The sequence below is a fragment of the Coregonus lavaretus genome (assembly GCF_964263955.1).
Source record: "Coregonus lavaretus genome assembly, chromosome: 24".
NCBI classification, from domain to species: domain Eukaryota; kingdom Metazoa; phylum Chordata; class Actinopteri; order Salmoniformes; family Salmonidae; genus Coregonus; species Coregonus lavaretus.
Genome location: NC_140011.1, coordinates 7,468,345 through 7,491,541, shown reverse-complemented (window position 1 = coordinate 7,491,541; position 23,197 = coordinate 7,468,345). Strand labels below are relative to the sequence as shown.

At 43.6% G+C, this 23,197-nt stretch overlaps 1 protein-coding gene across 1 annotated transcript in view; it reads right to left on the bottom strand.

The window, feature by feature from the left end:
- LOC311099583 (transitional endoplasmic reticulum ATPase-like) overlaps nt 1-20,392 on the bottom strand; it is a 51,151-nt gene extending 30,759 nt beyond the window's left edge. Inside the window, exons 1-6 of the mRNA XM_084140277.1 lie at nt 20,298-20,392; nt 9,247-9,355; nt 6,979-7,151; nt 6,717-6,859; nt 6,240-6,370; nt 5,883-6,014 (exon numbers count right to left, since the gene is read on the bottom strand). Coding sequence (XP_083996403.1) covers nt 5,883-6,014; nt 6,240-6,370; nt 6,717-6,859; nt 6,979-7,151; nt 9,247-9,355; nt 20,298-20,314 — 705 coding nt within the window. The 5' untranslated portion in view covers nt 20,315-20,392. The remainder of the gene's footprint in view (nt 1-5,882; nt 6,015-6,239; nt 6,371-6,716; nt 6,860-6,978; nt 7,152-9,246; nt 9,356-20,297) is intronic.
- Between the last annotated feature and the right edge of the window lie 2,805 nt (nt 20,393-23,197).

The window sequence follows — 23,197 nt, the reverse complement described above, 5'->3', positions numbered from 1 at the left end:
CAACGGGCCTGTCTGCTCTTTTCGGAGATGGGGAGGATCAGACGGGCCGAGAACGGAGAAAATAAATGCAAGGAAATCAAGCTGCAGTGGCAGCTGTACAGATAACTCATCCTAAGGGCTTTGACTCCTCTAACACGGCAGAAAACTAACACAATATGATGCCCCGTCACCTTATAAAATTAGCCAGCTGAGGAGTATTTCTGTCTGTAATAAAGCTATTTTGTGGGGGGGGGGGAAACCCATTCTGATTGGCTGGGCCTGGCTCCCCAGTGGGTGGACCTGGCTCCAAAGTGGGTGTGCCTATGCCCTCCCAGGCCCACCCATGGCTGTGCCCCTGCCCAGTCATGTGAAATCCATAGATTAGGGCCTAAGGAATTTAGTCCAATTGACTGATTTCCTTATATGAACTGTAACTCATCAAAATCTTAGAAATTGTTGCATGTTGCATTTATATTTTTGTTCAGTGTAAAATGCTTCTTATTGTTATTTCTGATCGGCATTAAACACATTTTGCGCCTCAGTTGCACTTCTTCACTCGGATGAGAATTCACGAACGGACATTCTACCATGCATCAGCAGACAGAGCTCTTTTCTCCGGTACTTTTCTCGGTGTAGCCAGCCTACTTTTTCTCCAGCAAAATGCAAGATAGACTTAAAGCAAAACATAAGGAAATGTAGCTGGCTACATTCTTTCTATGATAAACATTAGAAATATGATGGCCATGGATTGTTCTTTGCAAAAAATACAATTTACAGTGCATTCGGAAAGTATTCAGACCCCTTGAGTTTTTCCACATTTTGATACAGCCTTATTCGAAAATTGATTAAATTATTTGTTGCCCTCATCAATCTACACACAATACACCATAATGACAAAGCCAAAACAGGTTTAGGAATGTTTGAACATTTATTTAAAAAAACAAAAACGTTTTTACATAACGTTTTTAGACTCAAAATTGAGCTCAGGTGCATCCGGTTTCCATTGATCATCCTTGAGAAGTTTCTACAACTTCATTAGTGTCCACCTGTGGTAAATTCAATTGATTGGACATGATTTGTAAAAGGCACACACCTTTCAATATAAAAGGTCCCACAGTTGACAGTGCATGTCAGAGCAAAAACAAAGCCATGAGACAGGATTGTGTAGAGGCACAGATCTGGGGAAGGTACAAAACAAATTCTGCAGCATTGAAGGTCCCCAAGAACACAGTGGCCTCCATCATTCTTAAATGGAAGAAGTTTGGAACCACCAAGACTCTTCCAAGAGCTGGCCGCCCAGCCAAACTGAGCAATCAGGGGAGAAGGGCCTTGGTCATGGAGGTGACCAAGAACCCAATTGTCACTCTGACAGAGCTCCAGAGTTCCTCTGTGGAGATGGGAGAACCTTCCAGAAGGACAACCATCTCTGCAGCACTCCACTAATCAGGCCTTTATGGTAGAGTGGCCAGACGGAAGCCACTCCTCAGTAAAAGGCACATGACAGCCCGCTTGGAGTTTGCCAAAAGGCACCTAAAGACTCTCAGACCATGAGAAACAAGATTCTCTGGTCTGATGAAACCAAGATTGAACTCTTTGGCCTGAATGCCAAGCATCACGTTTAGAGGAAACCAGGCACCGCTCATCACCTGGCCAATACCATCCCTACGGTGAAGCATGGTGGTGGCAGCATCATGCTGTGGAGATGTTTTTCAGCGGCAGGGACTGGGAGACTAGTCAGGATCGAGGAAAAGATTAACAGAGTAAAGTACAGAGAGATCCTTGATGAAAACCTTCTCCACAGCGCTCAGGAACTCAGACTGGGGCGAAGGTTCACCTTCCAACAGGACAACGACACTAAGCACACAGCCAAGACAACGCAGGAGTGGCTTCGGGACAAGTCTCTGAATGTCCTTGAGTGGCCCAGCCAGAGCCCGGACTTGAACCCGATCAAACATCTCTGGAGAGACCTGAAAATAGCTGTGCAGCGACGCTCCCCATCCAACCTGAGAGAGCTTGAGAGGATCTGCAGAGAAGAATGGGAGAAACTCCCCAAATACAGGTGTGCCAAGCTTGTAGCGTCATACCCAAGAAGACTCAAGGCTGTAATCGCTGCCAAAGGTGCTTCAACAAAGTACTGAGTAAAGGGTCTGAATACTTATGTAAATGTGATATCAGTTTTTAATTTTAAATACATTTGCAAACATTTCTAAAAACCTGTTTTTGCTTTGTCATTATGGTGTGTGAATTGATAAAAATATATAAAAATAATATCTCAATTTTAGAATAACGCTGTAAAGTAACAAAATGTGGAAAAAGTGAAAGGGTCTGAATACTTACCGAATGCAGTGCCTTGCAAAAGTATTCATCCCCCTTGGCATTTTTCCTATTTGGTTGCATTACAACCTGTAATTTAAATTGATTTTTATTTGAATTTCATGTAATGGACATACACAAAATAGTCCAAATTGGTGAAGTGAAATGAAAAAATAACTTGTTTCAAAAAATTCTACAAAATAAATAACGGAAAAGTGGTGTATGCATATGTATTCACCCCTTTGCTATGAAGCCCCTAAATAAGATCTGGTGCAACCAATTACCTTCAGAAGTCACATAAGCAGTTAAATAAAGTCCACCTGTGTGCAATCTAAGTGTCACATGATCACAGTATACAGTGGGGGGAAAAAGTATTTAGTCAGCCACCAATTGTGCAAGTTCTCCCACCTAAAAAGATGAGAGAGGCCTGTAATTTTCATCATAGGTACACGTCAACTATGACAGACAAAATGAGAAAAATAAATCCAGAAAATCACATTTTAGGATTTTTAATGAATTGATTTGCAAATTATGGTGGAAAATAAGTATTTGGTCAATAACAAAAGTTTCTCAATACTTTGTTATATACCCTTTGTTGGCAATGACATAGGTCAAACGTTTTCTGTAAGTCTTCACAAGGTTTTCACACACTGTTGCTGGTATTTTGGCCAATTCCTCCATGCAGATCTCCTCTAGAGCAGTGATGTTTTGGGGCTGTCGCTGGGCAACACGGACTTTCAACTCCATTCAAAGATTTTCTATGGGGTTGAGATCTGGAGACTGGCTAGGCCACTCCAGGACCTTGAAATGCTTCTTACGAAGCCACTCCTTCGTTGCCCAGGCGGTGTGTTTGGGATCATTGTCATGCTGAAAGACCCAGCCACGTTTCATCTTCAATGCCCTTGCTGATGGAAGGAGGTTTTCACTCAAAATCTCACGATACATGGCCCCATTCATTCTTTCCTTTACACGGATCAGTCGTCCTGGTCCCTTTGCAGAAAAACAGCCCCAAAGCATGATGTTTCCACCCCCATGCTTCACAGTAGGTATGGTGTTCTTTGGATGCAACTCAGCATTCTTTGTCCTCCAAACACGACGAGTTGAGTTTTTACCAAAAAGTTCTATTTTGGTTTCATCTGACCATATGACATTCTCCCAATCCTCTTATGGATCACCCAAATGCACTCTAGCAAACTTCAGATGGGCCTGGACATGTACTGGCTTAAGCAGGGGGACACGTCTGGCACTGCAGGATTTGAGTCCCTGGCGGCATAGTGTGTTACTGATGGTAGTCTTTGTTACTTTGGTCCCAGCTCTCTGCAGGTCATTCACTAGGTCCCCCCGTGTGGTTCTGGGATTTTTGCTCACCGTTCTTGTGATCATTTTGACCCCACGGGGTGAGATCTTGCGTGGAGCCCCAGATCGAGGGAGATTATCAGTGGTCTTGTATGTCTTCCATTTCCTAATAATTGCTCCCACAGTTGATTTCTTCAAACCAAGCTGCTTACCTATTGCAGATTCAGTCTTCCCAGCCTGGTGCAGGTCTACAATTTTGTTTCTGGTGTCCTTTGACAGCTCTTTGGTCTTGGCCATAGTGGAGTTTGGAGTGTGACTGTTTGAGGTTGTGGACAGGTGTCTTTTATACTGATAACAAGTTCAAACAGGTACCATTAATACAGGTAACGAGTGGAGGACAGAGGAGCCTCTTAAAGAAGAAGTTACAGGTCTGTGAGAGCCAGAAATCTTGCTTGTTTGTAGGTGACCAAATACTTATTTTCCACCATAATTTGCAAATAAATTCATTAAAAATCCTACAATGTGATTTTCTGGAATTTTTTTTCTCAATTTGTCTGTCATAGTTGACGTGTACCTATGATGAAAATTACAGGCCTCTCTCATCTTTTTAAGTAGGAGAACTTGCACAATTGGTGGCTGACTAAATACTTTTTTCCCCCACTGTATATACATACACCTGTTTTGAAAGGCCCAGAGTCTGCAACACCACTAAGCAAGGGGCACCACCAAGCAAGTGGCACCATAGAGACCAAAGAGTGTAGCTCAGTTGGTAGAGCATGGCGCTTGCAACGCCAGGGTTGTGGGTTCGATTCCCACGGGGGGGCCAGTTTAAAAATAAAAATAAAATGTATGCACTCACTAACTGTAAGTCGCTCTGGATAAGAGCGTCTGCTAAATGACTAAAATGTAAAATGTAATAACCCTGAAGGAGCTGCAAAGCTCCACAGCGGAGATTGGAGTATCTGTCCATAGGACCACTTAGAAGCATGGTGGTGGCAGCATCATGCTGTGGGGATGTTTTCCATCGGCAGGTACTGGGAAACTGGTCAGAATTGAAGGAATGATGGATGGCGCTAAATACAGGGAAATTCTTGAGGGAAACCTGTTTCGGTCTTCCAGAGATTTGAGACTGGGATGGAGGTTCACCTTCCAGCAGGACAATGACCCTAAGCATACTGCTAAAGCAACACTCGAGTGGTTTAAGGGGAAACATTGAAATGTCTTGGAATGGCCTTGTCAAAGCCCAGACCTCAATCCAATTGAGAATCTGTGGTATGACTTAAAGATTGCTGTACAACAGCGGAATCCATCCAACTTGAAGGAGCTGGAGCAGTTTTGCCTTGAAGAATGGGCAAAAATCTCAGTGGCTAGATGTGCCAAGCTTATAGAGACATACCCCAAGCGACTTGCAGCTGTAATTGCTGCAAAAGGTGGCTCTACAAAGTATTGACTTTGGGGGGGGGTGAATAGTTATGCACGCTAAAGTTCTGTTTTTTTGTCTTATTTCTTGTTTGTTTTACAATAAAAAATATTTTGCATCTTCAAAGTGGTAGGCATGTTGTGTAAATCAAATGATACAAACCCCCCCAAAATCAATTTGAATTCCAGGAAAAATGCCAAGGGAGGTGAATACTTTCACAAGCCACTGTACATGTGTGGCTGCCAGCCAAATAGTGTTGCACTTCTGTTGAAGCAATTTTCTGCCGAATGTGTTGCACTAATGTATTTCCTGTGAACTATAGTTGCACATCCCTGAACACTATTAAAGCAACAACAAAAAAACACTACTTTCAATATACTCCTGAGTGGCGCAGTGGTCTAAGGCACTGCATCGCAGTGCTAACTGTGCCACTAGAGAACCTGGTTCAAATCCAGGCTCTGTCGCAGCCGGCCGCGACCGGGAGACTCATGGGCGGCGCAAAATTGTAAATGTAATATAAAACGCGACCCCTGTCAATACACAGCTGGACTCACCTGCTCCCGCTTTCTCCCGCTGTGCTATTTACAAACACGCGACTGGCTCAACTGTTCTGGAGAACTATGGTAACATTAATTATGTAAAATAATGTGACAGGTGAAATGAAGAACACGATCTGCCTGATCCCCTAACGTATTGCACAAGTTGACTGCAGGTATTTACTAAAAAAATAGCAACAAATATGACAATTTATTGAAAAACTTCAAAGAAATCGTTTCAACAGTATTGAAAAACCATCCCGTGGCTATTTACAAATATCCCGGTATACACGGTATACCGCCCAAGCCTAATGAGAGAGGTGGTGTATTTAGTTCACCTTGACACCGATGGCCTTGAACAGTGCTGGGTGTCTCAGGGGCAGCTCCACCATCTCCTTAATCTGGGCCAGCTGCTTCCTCACACCCCCAATGTCATCATAGCCAACCTCATTCAAAGACTCCTCCTCATCCTGAACACAGAGAGAGATGTGGTTGGTAAAGCACAGAAAAGCAGAGGGAAAGGCTACAGATAGCATACAAATGTAATAAATAGTTTACTATGATCAGAAAATCTGGAATTCCCAAATTATCAACAGAAATCCCATGTCTGAAAACTACAGCTTTAAAGTGAACCTGCTCTCATGCACAAGATCCAACTGAAGCCGTAGACAGAGCAGTCCTGGATGTAGTCCTACCTCTCGTTTGATGGGCTCGCCCTCACAGTGGATGACAGTGTCTGGGGCCACGATGCAGTAGGGGTTGGGATCCGTCTCCACTACCTTGAACTCCACTGCACGCATGCCTCCCCTCACCAAGAAAATGTCCGCTACAAAACAACAGAGACTTCACAATAAACCAGGTCCCCAAGACCCTGACTTAACCTTTTGTTTTTTTCATAGGTGTAGTCAGCTGGCAAAGACACAGGATCATGTTCGTTACGCACCAAAAGGATGAAAACAGACCGAAACGGGGAGGGACTACCTGGACTTGTCCAATAAGAAACACTTTAGATTTCCGTTGCAAAATGTTTTCAATTATGTGTCCTAATGATCATAACCCAGAACAACATCTGTAGTAGAGGGTCAAGTTCAGGTGGAGGAAGTACCTTAAACATTTTCTCCCATTTGATGCCTACTGAACACACCCCAGGTTATCCCCTGAATCACTGTTACCTTTCCTGATGGGCCTGTAGGCCTCCAGGAAGTAGGGCTTGAGGTAGACCTCAAACAGGTTCCCTGTGATCCCCTCCACAGTGTCATCGATGGGCAGAACGTGGATCCGCTTCCCATACTTCACATCTGGGCATGGCTGAATACTGTGTGATCACAAAAGGAACTAATTATGCCATGGCTTTACTGTACAGTGTGAAGGAGCAGTGGTCTGGTTCCCCACATCATCCTGCACTGATGCCAAAGTTCTCCAGTTCTACCTCACCTGATGACATCTCCCAGGCGGACTCTCAGGTTGTTGCGGACCACTCTGTTCATGCGGACCTTCTCGTCGGAGCAGGTGTCGTCAGAGAGCACGATGCATACCGTCTCCCGCCTCTTCTTTCCTTTCATCAGCACGGTGTCTCCCCTGAACAGTTGCAACTCATCCATCTTTGCCTAGGGCGGGGCAGGAAAGAGGAATTAGTCAGACACTGAATCCTACTGATCTAGTATAGAACCTTCAACAGGGAACATAACTATCACAGCCTGTGCAACAGGAACGAGTGAGTGAGTTACTGCTGAAATAATATTGTACAGTCGTGGTCAACAGTTTTGAGAATGACAAGTATTGGTCTTCACAAAGTTTGCTGCTTCAGTGTTATGAGATATTTTGGTCAGATGTTACTATGGTATACTGAAGTATAATTACAAACATTCCATAAGTGTCAAAGGCTTGACAATTACATTCAGTTTATGCAAAGAGTCAATATTTGCAGTGTTGACCCTTCTTTTTCAAGACCTCTGCAATCCGCCCTGGCATGCTGTCAATTAACTTCTGGGCCACATCCTGACTGATGGCAGCCCATTCTTGCATAATCAATGCTTGGAGTTTGTCAGAATTTGTGGGTTTTTGTTTGTCCACCCGCCTCTTGAGGATCGACCACAAGTTCTCACTGGGATTAAGGTCTGGGGAGTTTCCTGGCCATGGACCCAAAATGTCGATGTTTTGTTCCCCGAGCCACTTAGTTATCACTTTTGCCTTATGGCAAGGTGCTCCATCATGCTGGAAAAGGCATTGTTCGTCACCAATCAGTTCTTGGATGGTTGGTAGAAGTTGCTCTCGGAGTTGCTCTCGGAGGATGTGTTGGTACCATTCTTTATTGTGTCTCCTGAGTGGCGCAGTGGTCTAAGGCACTGCATCGCAGTGCTAACTGTGCCACTAGAGATCCTGGTTCGAATCCAGGCTCTGTCGCAGCCGGCCGTGACCGGGAGACTCATGGGCGGCGCACAATTGGCCCAGCGTCGTCCAGGGTAGGGGAGGGAATGGCCGGCAGGGATGTAGCTCAGTTGATAGAGCATGGCGTTTGCAACACCAGGGTTGTGGGTTCGTTTCCCACGGGGGGCCAGTATAAAAAAATATGTATTCACTAACTGTAAGTCGCTCTGGATAAGAGCATCTGCTAAATGACTAAAATGTAAATGTTTATTCATGGCTGTGTTCTTAGGCAAAATTGTGAGTGAGCCCACTCCTTTGGCTGAGAAGCAACCCCACACATGAATGGGCTCAGGATGCTTTACTGTTGGCATGACACAGGACTGATGGTAGTGCTCACCTTGTCTTCTCCGGACAAGGTGTTTTCCAGATGCCCCAAACAATCGGAAAGGGGATTCATCAGAGAAAATGACTTTACCCCAGTCCTCAGCAGTCCAATCCCTGTACCTTTTGCAGATTATCAGCCTGTCCCTGATGTTTTTCCTGGAGAGAAGTGGCTTCTTTGCTGCCCTTCTTGACACCAGGCCATCCTCCAAAAGTATTTGCCTCACTGTGCGTGCAGATGCACTCACACCTGCCTGCTGCCATTCCTGAGCAAGCTCTGCACTGTTGGTGCCCCGATCCCGCAGCTGAATCAACTTTAGGAGACGGTCCTGACGCTTGCTGGACTTTCTTGGGCGCCCTGACGCCTTCTTCACAACAATTGAACCTCTCTCCTTGAAGTTCTTGATGATCCGATAAATGGTTGATTTAGGTGCAATCTTACTAGCAGCAATATCCTTGCCTGTGAAGCCCTTTTTGTGCAAAGCAATGATGACGGCCCGTGTTTCCTTGCAGGTAACCATTGTTAACAGAGGAAGAACAATGATTTCAAGCACCACCCTCCTTTTAAAGCTTCTAACTCAATCAGCATGACAGAGTGATCTCCAGCCTTGTCGTCGTCAACACTCTCACCTGTGTTAACGAGAGAATCACTGACATCATGGCAGCTGGTCCTTCTGTGGCAGGGCTGAAATGCAGTGGAAATGTTTTTTTGGGATTAAAGTTCATTTTCATGGCAAAGAGGGACTTTGCAATTAATTGCAATTCATCTGATCACTCTTAATGACATTCTGGAATATATGCAAATTGCCATCATCAAAACTGAGGCAGCAGACTTTGTGAAAATTAGTATTTGTGTCATTCTCAAAACTTTTGACCACGACTGTAGTACTCAGTGCAGACAGAGCGTTCACTAAAATGTCCCTGTCCCATTCATTCACACCACCAATGCCTCACCTGAGACAGAGAAACCACACTGTTGTCCTCATTGAGAGATTCATCCACAACCAACCGGTTGGGCCTGGTCTTCTGCTTTAAAATCGCTGTGGATAGATCATTTTTTGATCTGAGGGAAAATCAAAGAGATGGTAAATATATCTGATGGCAAAATGTAACATACTTCATAATACCCAAATATATAGACAGACAGCTAGCTAGCTGACTGTTGAACATTTCTGCTAAGAGACAAACGGGTTTCTTTATTCTGATTTTTTAGGATCCCAATTAGCCAATGCCAATGGCGACAACTAGTCTTTCTGGGGTCCGACACATAACGAAAAATACATTACAAAAGACAATTTACATACATTTAAAACATTAAAATAGACATTACAGACTTATAGAAAAAAAAATACTAGAACTAAAAGACAAATGTAAAAAATAATATTTAAAAAAACAATACAACTAAAGAATAATCATGTGTGTGTGCACGCATCTATCAGTTGTACATACACACAAAAATTAGGTCACATGGGGAGAGGCATTGTGCCTTGATGTGTTGCTTTATTTGTTTTTTTTAAAAACAGGTTTGCTGTTCACTTGCGCTATATGACATGGAAAGGCATTCCATGCAATCATGGCTCTATATAATATTGTACGTTTTCTTGAATGTATTCTGGACCTGGGGAATGTAAAGAGACCCCTGGTGGCATGTCTGGTGGGGTAAGTATGTCTGTCAGAGCTATATGTAAGCTAATTACAGACTATTTGGAATTGAACACATACATTTCTCACAAAAACAAGAATTGATGCATGCAGTCAATCTCTCCTCTACTTTGAGCCAAGAGAGACTGACAAGCATTGCTGATATTAGCCCTCTGTGTACTTTGCAGGGCAAGACGTGCTGCTCTCTTCTGGGCCAGCTGCAGTTTTTCTAGGTCCTTTTTTGCAGCACTTGACCATACAACCGGGCAATAGTTATGATTAGATAAAACTAGAGCCTGCAGGACTTGTTTGGTCGACTGTGGTGTTAAAAATGTTGAGCATCTCTTTATCACAGACATACCTCTCCCCATCTTTAAAACAATTGAATCAATATGTCTTGACCATGAAAATGTATAGGGTGTCCAATCAAAACGTCATATTTTGACTAATGGGTAAAATAATGTTAATTGTATTGATAATCCTCTAAGAAAACCAATGGTCCAAACCTCATGTCTCTATCATAATCCGTTCCAAATGTATTGGAGTTTCTACCCTTGTACTATAGGATGGTCAGAATTAGGGTGACTCAATTTGTAAGGCAGCAGCTACTCTTCCTGGGGTCCAGCAAAATTAAGGCAGTTATACAATTTTAAACACATCAAGTAACATTACAATACATTCACAACAGATTTCACAACACATTAAGTGTGTGCCCTCAGGCCCCTACTCTACTACAACACAAAATCCACGTGTGTGTGTATGCATGTGTCTGTGCCTATGTGTGTGTTGCTTCACAGTCCCCGCTGTTCCATAAGGTGTATTTTTATTTTTTTCAATCAAATTTTACTGCTAGGAGGCCAGAGAAAAAAATTGCATCGCGTCAGCTTGGCTGAATTCTGTGCAGGAATTAAGGCTACTACCGACCTGACAGGCTCACTTTCCCGTTGAACTCGTCAACTTTTTTCTCCAATCCGCAGGACATAAAACAATAGAGGTAAGATGGATATCGATTTTGAAACATGACGTAGTAGGCTATTTACATATTTTAGTATACGCTTTTCATATTAATTCAAAATTCCTGTTCGTTTTTGAAGACTTCTCACAAAAACAAGCATATCTCTGCGAGATGTCAACGGAGCACTGAGCGTATACCAAGCTTTTTATTTTCAAAGCCTTTTACATTTAATTCAGTTCGTGTCATGCTAATGTTGCAAACCACGGAAACAACTTTGAAGACTACAACCACAAAATGGGGGAGGGGGTTCCGTTAAAACGATAACAACAATTCTTACAATTTCACGTGAATTCACAATGCAGCAGCGCTGCTGCCAGCAACGGTTTGGGTTACGCATTGCACCTGTACTACCGTTACTGTACATCAATTCCACCTCACAAAGTTTGCATTTCCTTTTCATGTAACTTCTCAAAGTGTTGCCATAGAGGATTTCTCTGCTGTCGTTGTCTTTCTCTGCCATTTTTCCAACTGTTAATGACGACGATGACGTAGTGGTGGAGAGTCGATTCCAAAATAATTGATTCCTTGAAAGTCGACTCCCGGTGTCAACTCCCATTTCTGAGTATCAAGAGTCGATTCCGCTAGGAATCGACTCCTAAGATTCTGTATTTTTGGAACGGAGGAGACCGATTAGTTGGCGTACTTCCGAGAACACAAACACTTGCATCTTTCATAGGGAGCTAGCGAGGGACAAAGTGAGAGGGGAGGGGCACAGTATATGCAGGTCGGTCACCAGGCAGAGTCAAAACCGTGCACTAAGCCTAGCTTTGGGACACAACATCAGGAGTCTGTCTTTTCGGGAGTCTATTGGTTGGAATCATAAGCTTGTTTTTGTAAGAAATCTTCGAAAAATAACAGGAATTTGGCCTTAATGTGAAAAGTGCACACTAAAATACTACGTCATGCCTCAAAATCAATATCTATCTTACCTCTATATTGTTTTATGTCCTCCGGATTAGAGAAGGAAGATGACGAGTTCAACGTCTAGCCTTAATTCTCGCACAGCATCCAGCCTAGCTGACCACTTTTTTTCCTCTGGCCTCCATTGATTTAGTCACCCTAAAAACTCCAATAACTTTTGAACAGATTGTGTTTTTTTGTGTTGACCATAACTTTCTTTGTACCTAATTTTTCCGCCATTGTTTCCTACAACTGAAAAGAGCTTCTGGACATCAGAACAGTGATCACTAGCCTCGATTTGAATGAAGATTTCTACTTCAATGATTTCGCGGCAAAGGACATACTGCTCAACCCCGGACCAGGCCCTAATCCCAGACACTCAGAAGAGAAAGAGACTGCGATATAGAGGCCGAAGTGCGAGTACCCTAATGAAGCTACGGCGGAGAGTAAATAATCCGCCTTTACCCTCTGTTCTATTGGAAAATGTACAATCACTGGAGAATAAAGTGGACGAGCTCCATTCGAGACTATCTTATCAACGGGACATAAAAAACGGGAATATCCTATGTTTCTCGGAAACTTGGCTGAACAAGGACATGGATAATATTCTAGCTGGTTTTTCTATGTATCGGCAGGACAGAACGACAGTGTCGGGTAAGCTTAAGGGGGGGTGGTGTGTGTCTAATATTAAGGAAGTCTCAAGGTTCTGCTCGCCTTAGTTAGAATCTCATGATAAGCTGCAGACCATACTATTTAACAAGAGTTTATCTATATTTTTTGTAGCCGTCTATTTGCCACCACAATTCGATGCTGGCACTAAGACCAAATTCAACAAGCTGTATAGGGCCATTAGCGAAGCAAGCAAATGCTCATTGAGAGGCGGTGCTCCAAGTGGCCTGTGATTTTAATTCAGGTAAACTGAAATCCATTTTACCTCATTTCTACCAGCATGTGACCTGTGCAACTAGAGGCGAAGCTCTACCTCACCCTTCATTTGGCAAATCTGACCCTAACTCGATCCTCCTGATTCCTGCTTACAAGTAAAAACTCAAACAGGAAGTACCAGTGACGCGCTCAATATGGAAGTGGTCAGATGAAGCGGATACAAAGTCACAGGACTATTTTGCTAGTACAGACTAGAATATGTTCCGGGGAATTATCCGATGGCATTGAGGAGTTTACTACATCAATCACCGGCTTCATTAATAAGTGTACCGACGACATCGTCCCCACAGTGACCATACGTACATATGCCAACCAGAAGCCATGGATTACAGGCAACATCCGCACAGAGCTAAAGGCTAGAGCTGCCGCTTTTAAGGAGAGGGACACTAACCCGGACACTTATAAGAAATCCCGCTACGCCCTCCGACGATCCAACAAACAGGCAAAGAATCAATACAGGACCAAGATCAAATCCTACTACACCGGCTCTGACGCTCGTCGGATTTGGCAGGGCTTGCAAGCGATTACAGATTACAAAAGGGAAACCCAGCCACGAGCTGCCCAGTGACGCAAGCCCTGCCACATCTTCTATGCTCGCTTCAAGGCAAGCAACACTGAACCATACGTGAGAGCACCAGCTGTACTGGACAACTGTGTGATCACGCTCTCCGTAGCCGATGTGAGTAAGACCTTCAAAAGTATTAACTTTCACAAGGTCGCGGGGCCAGACGTATTACCAGGACGTGTACTCAGAGTATGCGCTGACCAGCTGGCAAGTGTCTTCACTGGGTCAAGGAGAGGTTGAAAATGACAGTCTGTAAAACCTACATGTTTCAAGCAGACCACCATAGTCCCTGTGTCCAAGAATGCCAAAGTAACCTGTCTAAATGACAATCGCCCTGTAGCACTCTATAGCCATGAAACACTGTGAAAGGCTGGTCTTGGCTCACATCAACACCATCATCCCAGACACCCTGGACCCACTCGCATACCGCTCCAACAGATCCACAGATTACGCAATCTCTATTGCACTCCACACTGCCCTTTCCCACTAGGAAAAAAGGAACACCTATGTGAGAATGCTGTTCATTGACTACAGTTAAGCATTCAACACCATAGTTCTCTCCAAGATCATCAAGCTAAGGACCCTGGGACTGAACACCTCCCTCTGCAACTGGATTCTGGCCTTCCTGACGGGACGCCCCCAGATGGTGAGGGTAGGCAACAACACATCCGCCATGCTGACCCTCAACACATAGGCCCCTTAGGGGTACGTGCATCATTAGGTTTGCCGACGACACGACGGTGGTAGGCCTGATCACCGACGATGAGACAGCCTACAGGGAGGAAATCATCAGAGACCTGGCACGGGAAGACAAAAGGAGCTGATCGTGGACTACAGGAAACGAAGGGCCGAGCACCCACCCATTCCCGTCAATGGGGCTGTAGTGGAGCGGGTTGAGAGCTTCAAGTTCCTCAGTGTCCACATCACCAATACAGATCATGGTCCAAACACACCAAGAGGGCATGTCAATGCCTCGTACCCCTCAGGAGGCTGAAAATATTTGGCACGGGTCCCCAGATCCTCAAAATGTTATACAGCTGCAACATTGCATCACCACCTGGTATGGCAACAGAAGATAGCCCTATTTGGTAAAAGACCAAGTTCCATATTATGGCAAGAACAGCTCAAATAAGCAAAGAGAAATGACAGTCCATCATTACTTTAAGACATGAAGGTAAGTCAATACGGAACATTTTAAAGAACTTTGAAAGTTTGTTCAAGTGCAGTCACAAAAACCATCAAGCGCTATAATGAAACTGGCTCTCATGAGCACCGCCACCGGAATGGAAGACCCAAAGTTACCTCTGCTGCAGAGCATAAGTTCAATAGAGTTACCAGCGTCAGAAATTGCAGCCCAAATAAATGCTTCACAGAGTTCAAGTAACAGACACATCTCAACATCAACTGTTCAGAAGAGACTGTTTGAATCAGGCCAAGAAACACGAGCAATGGACATTAGACCGGTGGAAATTTGTCCTTTGGTCTGGAGTTCAAATTTCAGATTTTGGGTTCCAAGCGGCATGTCTTTGTGAGACGCGGTGTGGGTGAACAGATGATCTCCGCATGTGTATTTCCCACCGTAAAGCATGGAGGAGGAAAGACATGCCGTTTGGAACCCAAAATCTGAAATTTGAACTCCAGACCAAAGGACAAATTTCCACCGGTCTAATGTCCATTGCTCGTGTTTCTTGGCCTGATTCAAACAGTCTCTTCTGAACAGTTGATGTTGAGATGTGTCTGTTACTTGAACTCTGTGAAGCATTTATTTGGGCTGCAATTTCTGAGACTGGTAACTCTAATGAACTTAACTTAACTCTGGGTCTTCCATTCCTGTGGCTGTCCTCATGAAAACCAGTTTCATCATAGCGCTTGATGGTTTTTGCGACTGCACTTGAAGAAACTTTCAACGTTTTTGAAATGTTCCGTATTGACTGACCTTCATGTCTTAAAGTAATGATGGACTGTCATTTCTCTTTGCTTATTTGAGCTGTTCTTGCCATAATATGGACTTGGTCTTTTACCAAATAGGGCCATCTTCTGTATACCCCCCTATCTTGTCACAACACAACTGATCAGCTCAAACGCATTAAGGAAAGAAATTCCACAAATTAACTTAAGAAGGCACACCTGTTAATTGAAATGCATTCCAGGTGACTACCTCATGAAGCTGGTTGAGAGAATGCCAAGAGTGTTCAAAGCTGTCATCAAGGCAAAGGGTGGCTATTTGAAGAATCTCAAATATATTTTGATTTGTTTAACACTTTTTTGGTTACTACATGATTACATATGTGTTATTTCATAGTTTTGATGTCTTCACTATTAGTCTACAATGTAGAAAATAGTAAAAATAAAGAAAGACCCTTGAATGAGTAGGTGTTCTAAAACTTTTGACAGATAGTGTACATGTTGGTTGTTTTGCTCTAGGACGCCCACAGGCCTCACAAGACTTGTCTGAAGGTCCCCGGTACAGGTTGAAAAAATAGTACTGTATAAATGGAGACTGTTTAGTGCAAAAAATAAGGGGTTAAATACATATAAAAAATAAACGTTTCCTGATCTTTCTTATATCTCTCAGATATACACTGAACAAAAATATAAATGCAACATGCAACAATTTCAAATATTTTACTAAATTACAGTTCATATAAGGAAATCAGTCAATTGAAATTAATTCATTACGCCCTAATCTATGGATTTCACGACTGGGAATACAGATATGCATCCGTTGGTCATAGATACCTTAAAAAAAAGTAGTGGCATGGATCAGAAAACCAGTCAGTATCTGGTGTGACCACCATTTTCATTATGCAGCGCGACAGCTCTCCTTCGCATAGAGTTGGCCTGAGGAATGTTGTCCCACTACTCTTCAATGGAACTGGAACACGCTGTTGTACACGTCGATCCAGAGCATCCCAAACATGCTCAATGGGTGACATGTCTGGTAAGTATGCAGGCCATGGAAAAACTGGGACATTTTCAGCTTCCAGGAATTGTGTACAGATCCTTGCAACATGGGGCCGTGCCTTATCATGCTGAAACATGAAGTGATGGCGGCGGATGAATGGCACGACAATAGGCCTCAGGATCTAGTCCTAGTGTCTCTGTGCGTTCAAATTGCCATCGATAAAATGCAATTGTGTTCGTTGTCCGTAGCTTATGCCTGCCCATACCATAGGCCCACCGCCACCATGGGGCACTCTGTTCACAATGTTGACATCAGCAAAACGCTCGCCCACACGACGCCATACACGCTAATTGTCATCTGCCCGGTACAGTTGAAACCGGGATTCATCCGTGAAGAGCACACTTCTCCAGCATGCCAGTGGCCATCGAAGGTGAGCATTTGCCCACTAAATTCGGTCACGATGCCGAACTGCAGTCAAGTCAAGACCCTGGTGAGGACGACGAGCACACAGATGAGCTTCCTGGAGACGGTTTCTGACATTTTGTGCAGAAATTCTTCAGTTGTGCAAACCCTCAGTTTCATTAGCTGTCCAGGTGTCTGGTCTGAGACGATCCCGCAGGTGAAGAAGCCGGATGTGGAGGTCCTGGGCTGGCGTGGTTACCTGTGGTCTGCGGTTGTGAGGCCGGTTGGACCTACAGCCAAATTCTCTAAAATAACGGAGGTGGTTTATGGTAGAGAAATGAACATTCAATTCTCTGGCAACAGCTCTGGTTGACATTCCTGCATTCAGCATGCCAATTGTGCGCTCCCTCAACTTGAGACACCTGTAGCATTGTGTTGTGTAACAAAACTACACATTTTAGAGTGGTCTTTTATTGTCCCCAGCACAAGGTGCACCTGTGTAATGATCATGCGGTTTAATCATTCTTGATATGCCACACCTGTCAGGTGGATGGATTATCTTGGCAAAGAAGAAATGCTCACTAACAGTGATGTAAACAAATTTGTGCACAACATTTGAGAGAAATAAGCTTTTTGTGCGTATGGACAATTTCTGGGATCTTTTACTTCAGCTCATTTATATTTTTGTTCAGCATAGGACAGACACTTCAGAACAAACTTCCTGTAGATTTTTTTTTTTTTTTTTTTTTTTTTTTGGGGGGGGGAATGACTATCTGTTGTTCCATGTAGTGGATCTGTTATTCAATGCGTTTGTATGGGCTAATAGCAATAAGGCCCAAAATAATTTATCATCAAATTATTTTTTTGGGATATATATTTATTTTGGTACTTCAAGGGGTCTTAAAATTCTAAATCAAATAGCAAAATGATACTTGGTATGACATTCTTAAAACAATTCCATATATCTTAGTAGTTAATAATATGGCCACCCTACCTTGTGGTCCTCTGTAGCTCAGCTGGTAGAGCACGGCGCTTGTAACGCCAAGGTAGTGGGTTCGATCCCCGGGACCACCCATACACAAAAAAATGTATGCACGCATGACTGTAAGTCGCTTTGGATAAAAGCGTCTGCTAAATGGCATATTATTATTATTATTATTATTATTAAATTATTGGGTTTACTGTAATTATGTATTCCGTAGTGCCTAATTTGCATATTAAGTGCATCATTTACACAATATTGCATATTTGTTTGGTACATTTTACTTGTATTCTAGTCATCTGTGTTCTACATCAGCCCTGAAAATATCATAATAATATGACCACCCTATCTTGAGATATTGGACAAAAAGGGTTTCCAAACAGGGATTACCATTCACCAATCTGCGACCTTTTTGACCTTTTCCAATCAGATGAAAATAAAATAATCTGAGCAATGGTAAATCCTATGCTCATGAAATAAAGTGGTATGTGTTCCTGAGAAGCTGGTATACAACATTAAAAACATGGAATAAGTATAACACCAGAACCAAAGTTTCATTTTGACCCTAACACCCTACAATTAACATTTTACCCATTGGTCAAAAGATGCGTTTTTGATTGAATACCCTGCCATCATATCAATCAACCGCCTCTTTGGGTTAAAAGTGGTATTTTTGGGTTAAAAGTGTGACTACTGACCAGAGACAGAAACGTAGAAAAACTATTATGGGCCAGTTGCTTTCAGTTTTTCATTATACAGTAGTGAAACTAGCTACTAGAATGGGCAGCAATTCTATTTTGCTGGGTTTTGAAATGACATCTGCCACACTGTTAGCTAGATAGCTAAATTAACTTGCTTGCTAACAGGAGAGGAGAGTATTAGCAAATATTTGTTTAGAACTAACCCAAGATAGACCACAGCACGTCGTTTCCACTTGGAGCAAATTGAATCATAGTGGGAAGAACAAGCAAGGAGGTGGGCAGAGCCAAGCACAAGCTAGCAAGATCGTATTGGCGCGTTCTAGCATGTATTTGCATATTTCCATTAGAGAACACCTACTCTGAAGTGCGCATGTTCAATAACGCAATTTGCCCTTGCACTCCTAAACAACGAAACAATTTGAAACTTTGGCAAGGGGTAAGGTCTACCAAACTTTGTACACTGTAACATATTTCAGTTTTGCGAACAGAAAACTGTATTGAGCTCAAATGTTTAATCGATGAGAAAAGTTGCAGAATGTCGGCCAAAATCCATCTTCTCCCACTTGGCTTCCTCTCAGCACCATATTTGGTGGAGAGTGGAAATGACAAACAGATGCTAGCTACAGATTTTACATCCGGTGAAACATTACATTTTAGTCATTTAGCAGATGCTCTTATCCAGAGCGACTTACAGGAGCAATTAGGGTTAAGTGCCTTGCTCAAGGGCACGTCGACAGATTTTTCACCTTGTCGGCTCGGGGATTAGAACCAACGACCTTTCGGTTGCTGGCACAACGCTCTTAACCACTAAGCTACCTGCTCATTGTTCTGTGGTATTAGGTAGCATACATAAGATGTGTATTTCTTTTGAACAAACCTAGCTTGGGTCGGGACTCCGAAGAAAGGGAGTATCACTTTTGTAATGTTTACTGTACGAAATGCTCATGTTTTGCTAAACGCTAGCGTCAGCTTCAGTAGCCCAAAGACCAGCAGGTGGCGATATTGAGTCGTTTCATCTTACCGTCAAAACGCATTGTATACAGTAGGCAATACACTCCTATCCCCCTAGACGGGTTCATACTTAAAACTTTCTCCATTGAGGCTGCAAATTATAGATTTCCTCCTGAACGCAGGGCGCAACATCAGGAACTAGCATTAGCCACTCTAGCATGGTGGTGGAAAATAGTGTTTCATAAATAAAGTACGCATATTTTTCCACCAATAAATACTGTACAGTTAAGGAGGAAATCGACGCCTTCGCAGCCTGTATGCATAATGTTTTATGTATAAGCCGGTCCACGGGGTGATAACAGTGTATTGCCAGCTGCATACAATGCGTTTCTGCATACAATGCGTTTGGACGGTAAAATGAAACGACTCAATATCGGCATCTGGGTTTCAGATTCAGTTGTAAATCTGTAGCTAAGAAAAACTACGAGAGCTAAAGTGGTCAGTCATTCGCTCAAATTAGCAGACTACTATAACTGTAACGTTTGCTAGTATAACACAAGCATCACTTAGCAAATGTAAGCTACAACATGACAAGCAGTCTTCCCATTTACGTCGCTGTCAGTTAAACAGCTTAGTTAGCTACGTAGCTATTTAAGTCTGGTAGACAGATGCAGATGGCAAGCTGGTATTTTTGTCATAGCTAACACGTAGCAGTAAACTGAAATTAGCTAACCGGCATGGCATAATCTTGCTGCTAGCTAGCTATGTGGAAACGTATCATTTGCATGTACTTCTATATGTTCAAATATAGCTACGTTCATATAAAACATATTGATAGTAGCTAGATGTGCCAGGTAGGTGCGCACGTTCGCTAGCAACAACAAAAAGTTAGCTAACATTAGCTAGCCAATTTAGCTAGGTTTAGCTAACCAAGCAAACGTTCTTTCTTGGTAACTGGGTCCTCTAGGATAGCAAGTTAGATAGCGATGGCAACTTACTCTCCTCCTGAAGCCATGGTGTTCCGCTTGGTAGGTTCAACGAATAAATTATGGTTTCTTTATAGTTTGTAACCTCTTCTCATGTGTATTTTCCTCTCCAGTGAGTGCAACGCCAATAGTTTGATTTGATCCGTGCAGTAAACAGACAGCGCAGTGGATTCTGAATGTCAATGGAGCCAATCAGAATAAAACGTTTCTTTGTCATTATCTACCTAGTAACAATATACCATAGTAGGCCATACAGTGCCATAGGAAAGTATTCAAGACCCCTTGACTTTTTCCAAATTCTGTTAGGTTACAGCCTTATTCTAAAATTGATTAAATTGTTTTTTTCCCTCATCAATCTACACACAATACCCCATAATGACAAAGCAAAAACAGGTTTAGAAATTTTTACTAATTTATTTTAGAAAAAAAACTGAAATCATATTTACATAACTATTCAGACCCTTTACTCAGTACTTTGTTGAAGAACATTTGGCAGTGATTACAGCCTTGAGTCTTCTTGGGTATGACGCTACAAGCTTGGCACACATGTATTTGGGGAGTTTCTCCATTCTTCTCTGCAGATCCTCTCAAGCTCTGTCAGGTTGGATGGGGAGCGTCGCTGCACAGCTATTTTCAGGTCTCTCCAGAGATGTTAGATTGGGTTCAAGTCCGGGCTCTGGCTGGGCCACTCAAAGACATTCAGAGACTTGTCCCGAAGCCACTCCTGCGTTGTCTTGGCTGTGTGCTTAGTGTCGTTGCCCTGTTGGAAGGTGAACCTTCGCCCCAGTCTGAGGTCCTGAGCGCTCTGGAGCAGGTTTTCATCAAGGATCTCTCTGTACTTTTCTCTGTTAATCTTTGCCTCGATCCTGACTAGTCTCCCAGTCCCTGCCTCTGAAAAACATCTCCACAGCATGATGCTGCCACCACCATGCTTCACCGTAGGGATGGTGCCAGGTTTTCTCCAGACGTGACTCTTGGCATTCAGGCCAAAGAGTTCAATCTTGGTTTCATCAGACCAGAGAATCCTGTTTCTCATGGTCTGAGAGTCTTTAGGTGCCTTTTGGCAAACTCCAAGCGGGCTGTCATGTGCCTTTTACTGAGGAGTGACTTCCGTCTGGCCACTCTACCATAAAGGCCTGATTGGTGGAGTGCTGCAGAGATGGTTGTCATTCTGGAATGTTCTCCCATCTCCACAGAAGAACTCTGGAGCTCTGTCAGAGTGACCATTGGGTTCTTGGTCACCTCCCTGACCAAGGCCCTTCTCCCCCGATTGCTCAGTTTGGCTGGGCGGCCAGCTCTAGGAAGAGTCTTGGTAGTTCCAAACTTCTTCCATTTGAGAATGATGGAGGCCACTGTGTTCTTGTGGACCTTCAATGCTGCAGAAATGTTTTGGTACCCTTCCCCAGATCTGTGCCTCAACACAATCCTGTCTCGGAGCTCTACGGACAATTCCTTGGACCTCATGGCTTGGTTTTTGCTCTGACATGCACTGTCAACTGTGGGACATTATATAGACAGATGTGTGCCTTTCCAAATCATGTCCAATTAATTGGATTTACTACAGGTGGACTCCAATCAAGTTGTAGAAACATCTCAAGGATGATCAATGGAAACAGGATGCACCTGAGCTCAATTTCGAGTCTCATAGCAAAGGGTCTGAATACTTATGTAAACAAGGAGAAGGTGTTAAAATAACTTTGATCTTGGTTGGGTCCATTTTGTCCAACTGTCCCCTCACACCGGCATAGATGACTGTAACCTGCTCCTCAATGGCCATGGGGCCTGCAGGACAAAATGGATGCAGTCAGTCACACAGGCAAGGGAAGGAAGAAGGAACAGCAGTGGATAGAGCAAACTTTACTAAGGACGACCCTCTGGAAAATCTGAATTTAGTCTCATCTACTCATGCAATTTATTTGACAGGAACAGTGCACACATGAATCATAATTTCAGTTGATTAAAATCATACAAATATGCCCAAGAACTCAATCTCCTCAGCTTGCAGGTTCTTGAGACACTCTGGCAATACCGTCAGCGGCCAGTCTCCTCCAGGTCGGCACTGGTGTCAGCTCCCAGGATCTTCTCCTACAGCAGGGTTCTTCAATTCCGGTCCTGGAGGGCCGACACACTTCTGTTTTTTATTTCTACCTGGTAGTTAATTGCACTCACCTGGTGTCCCAGGTCTGAATTAGCCCCTGATTAGAAGGAGAGGATGAAAAACATAGGTGTTTCGGCCCTCCAGGACCGGAATTGAAGAACCCTGTCCTACAGAATGGATGAGACATCTGCTGTGCCTGCAGTGCATATTTACATTTACATTTTAGTCATTTAGCAGACGCTCTTATCCAGAGCGACTTACATGAGCAATTAGGGTTAAGTGCCTTGCTCAAGGGCACATTTACGTCATTTAGCAGACGCTCTTATCCAGAGCGACTTACAAATTGGTGCATTCACCCTATAGCCAGTGGGATAACCACTTTACACATTTTTTTTATTGTATTTGTTTGGGGGGGGGGGGGGGTGGAAGGATTACTTTGTCCTATCCCAGGTATTCTTTAAAGAGGTGGGGTTTCAAATGTCTCCGGAAGGTGGTGAGTGACTCCGCTGTCCTGGCGTCGTGAGGCTTGTTCCACCATTGGGGTGCCAGAGCAGCGAACAGTTTTGACTGGGCTGAGCGGGAACTATGCTTCCGCAGAGGAAGGGGAGCCAGCAGGCCAGAGGTGGATGAACGCAATGCCCTCGTTTGGGTGTAGGGACTGATCAGAGCCCGAAGGTACGGAGGTGCCGTTCCCCTCACTGCTCCATAGGCAAGCACCATGGTCTTGTAACGGATGCGAGCTTCAACTGGAAGCCAGTGGAGTGTGCGGAGGAGGGGGGTGACGTGAGAGAACTTGGGAAGGTTGAACACCAGA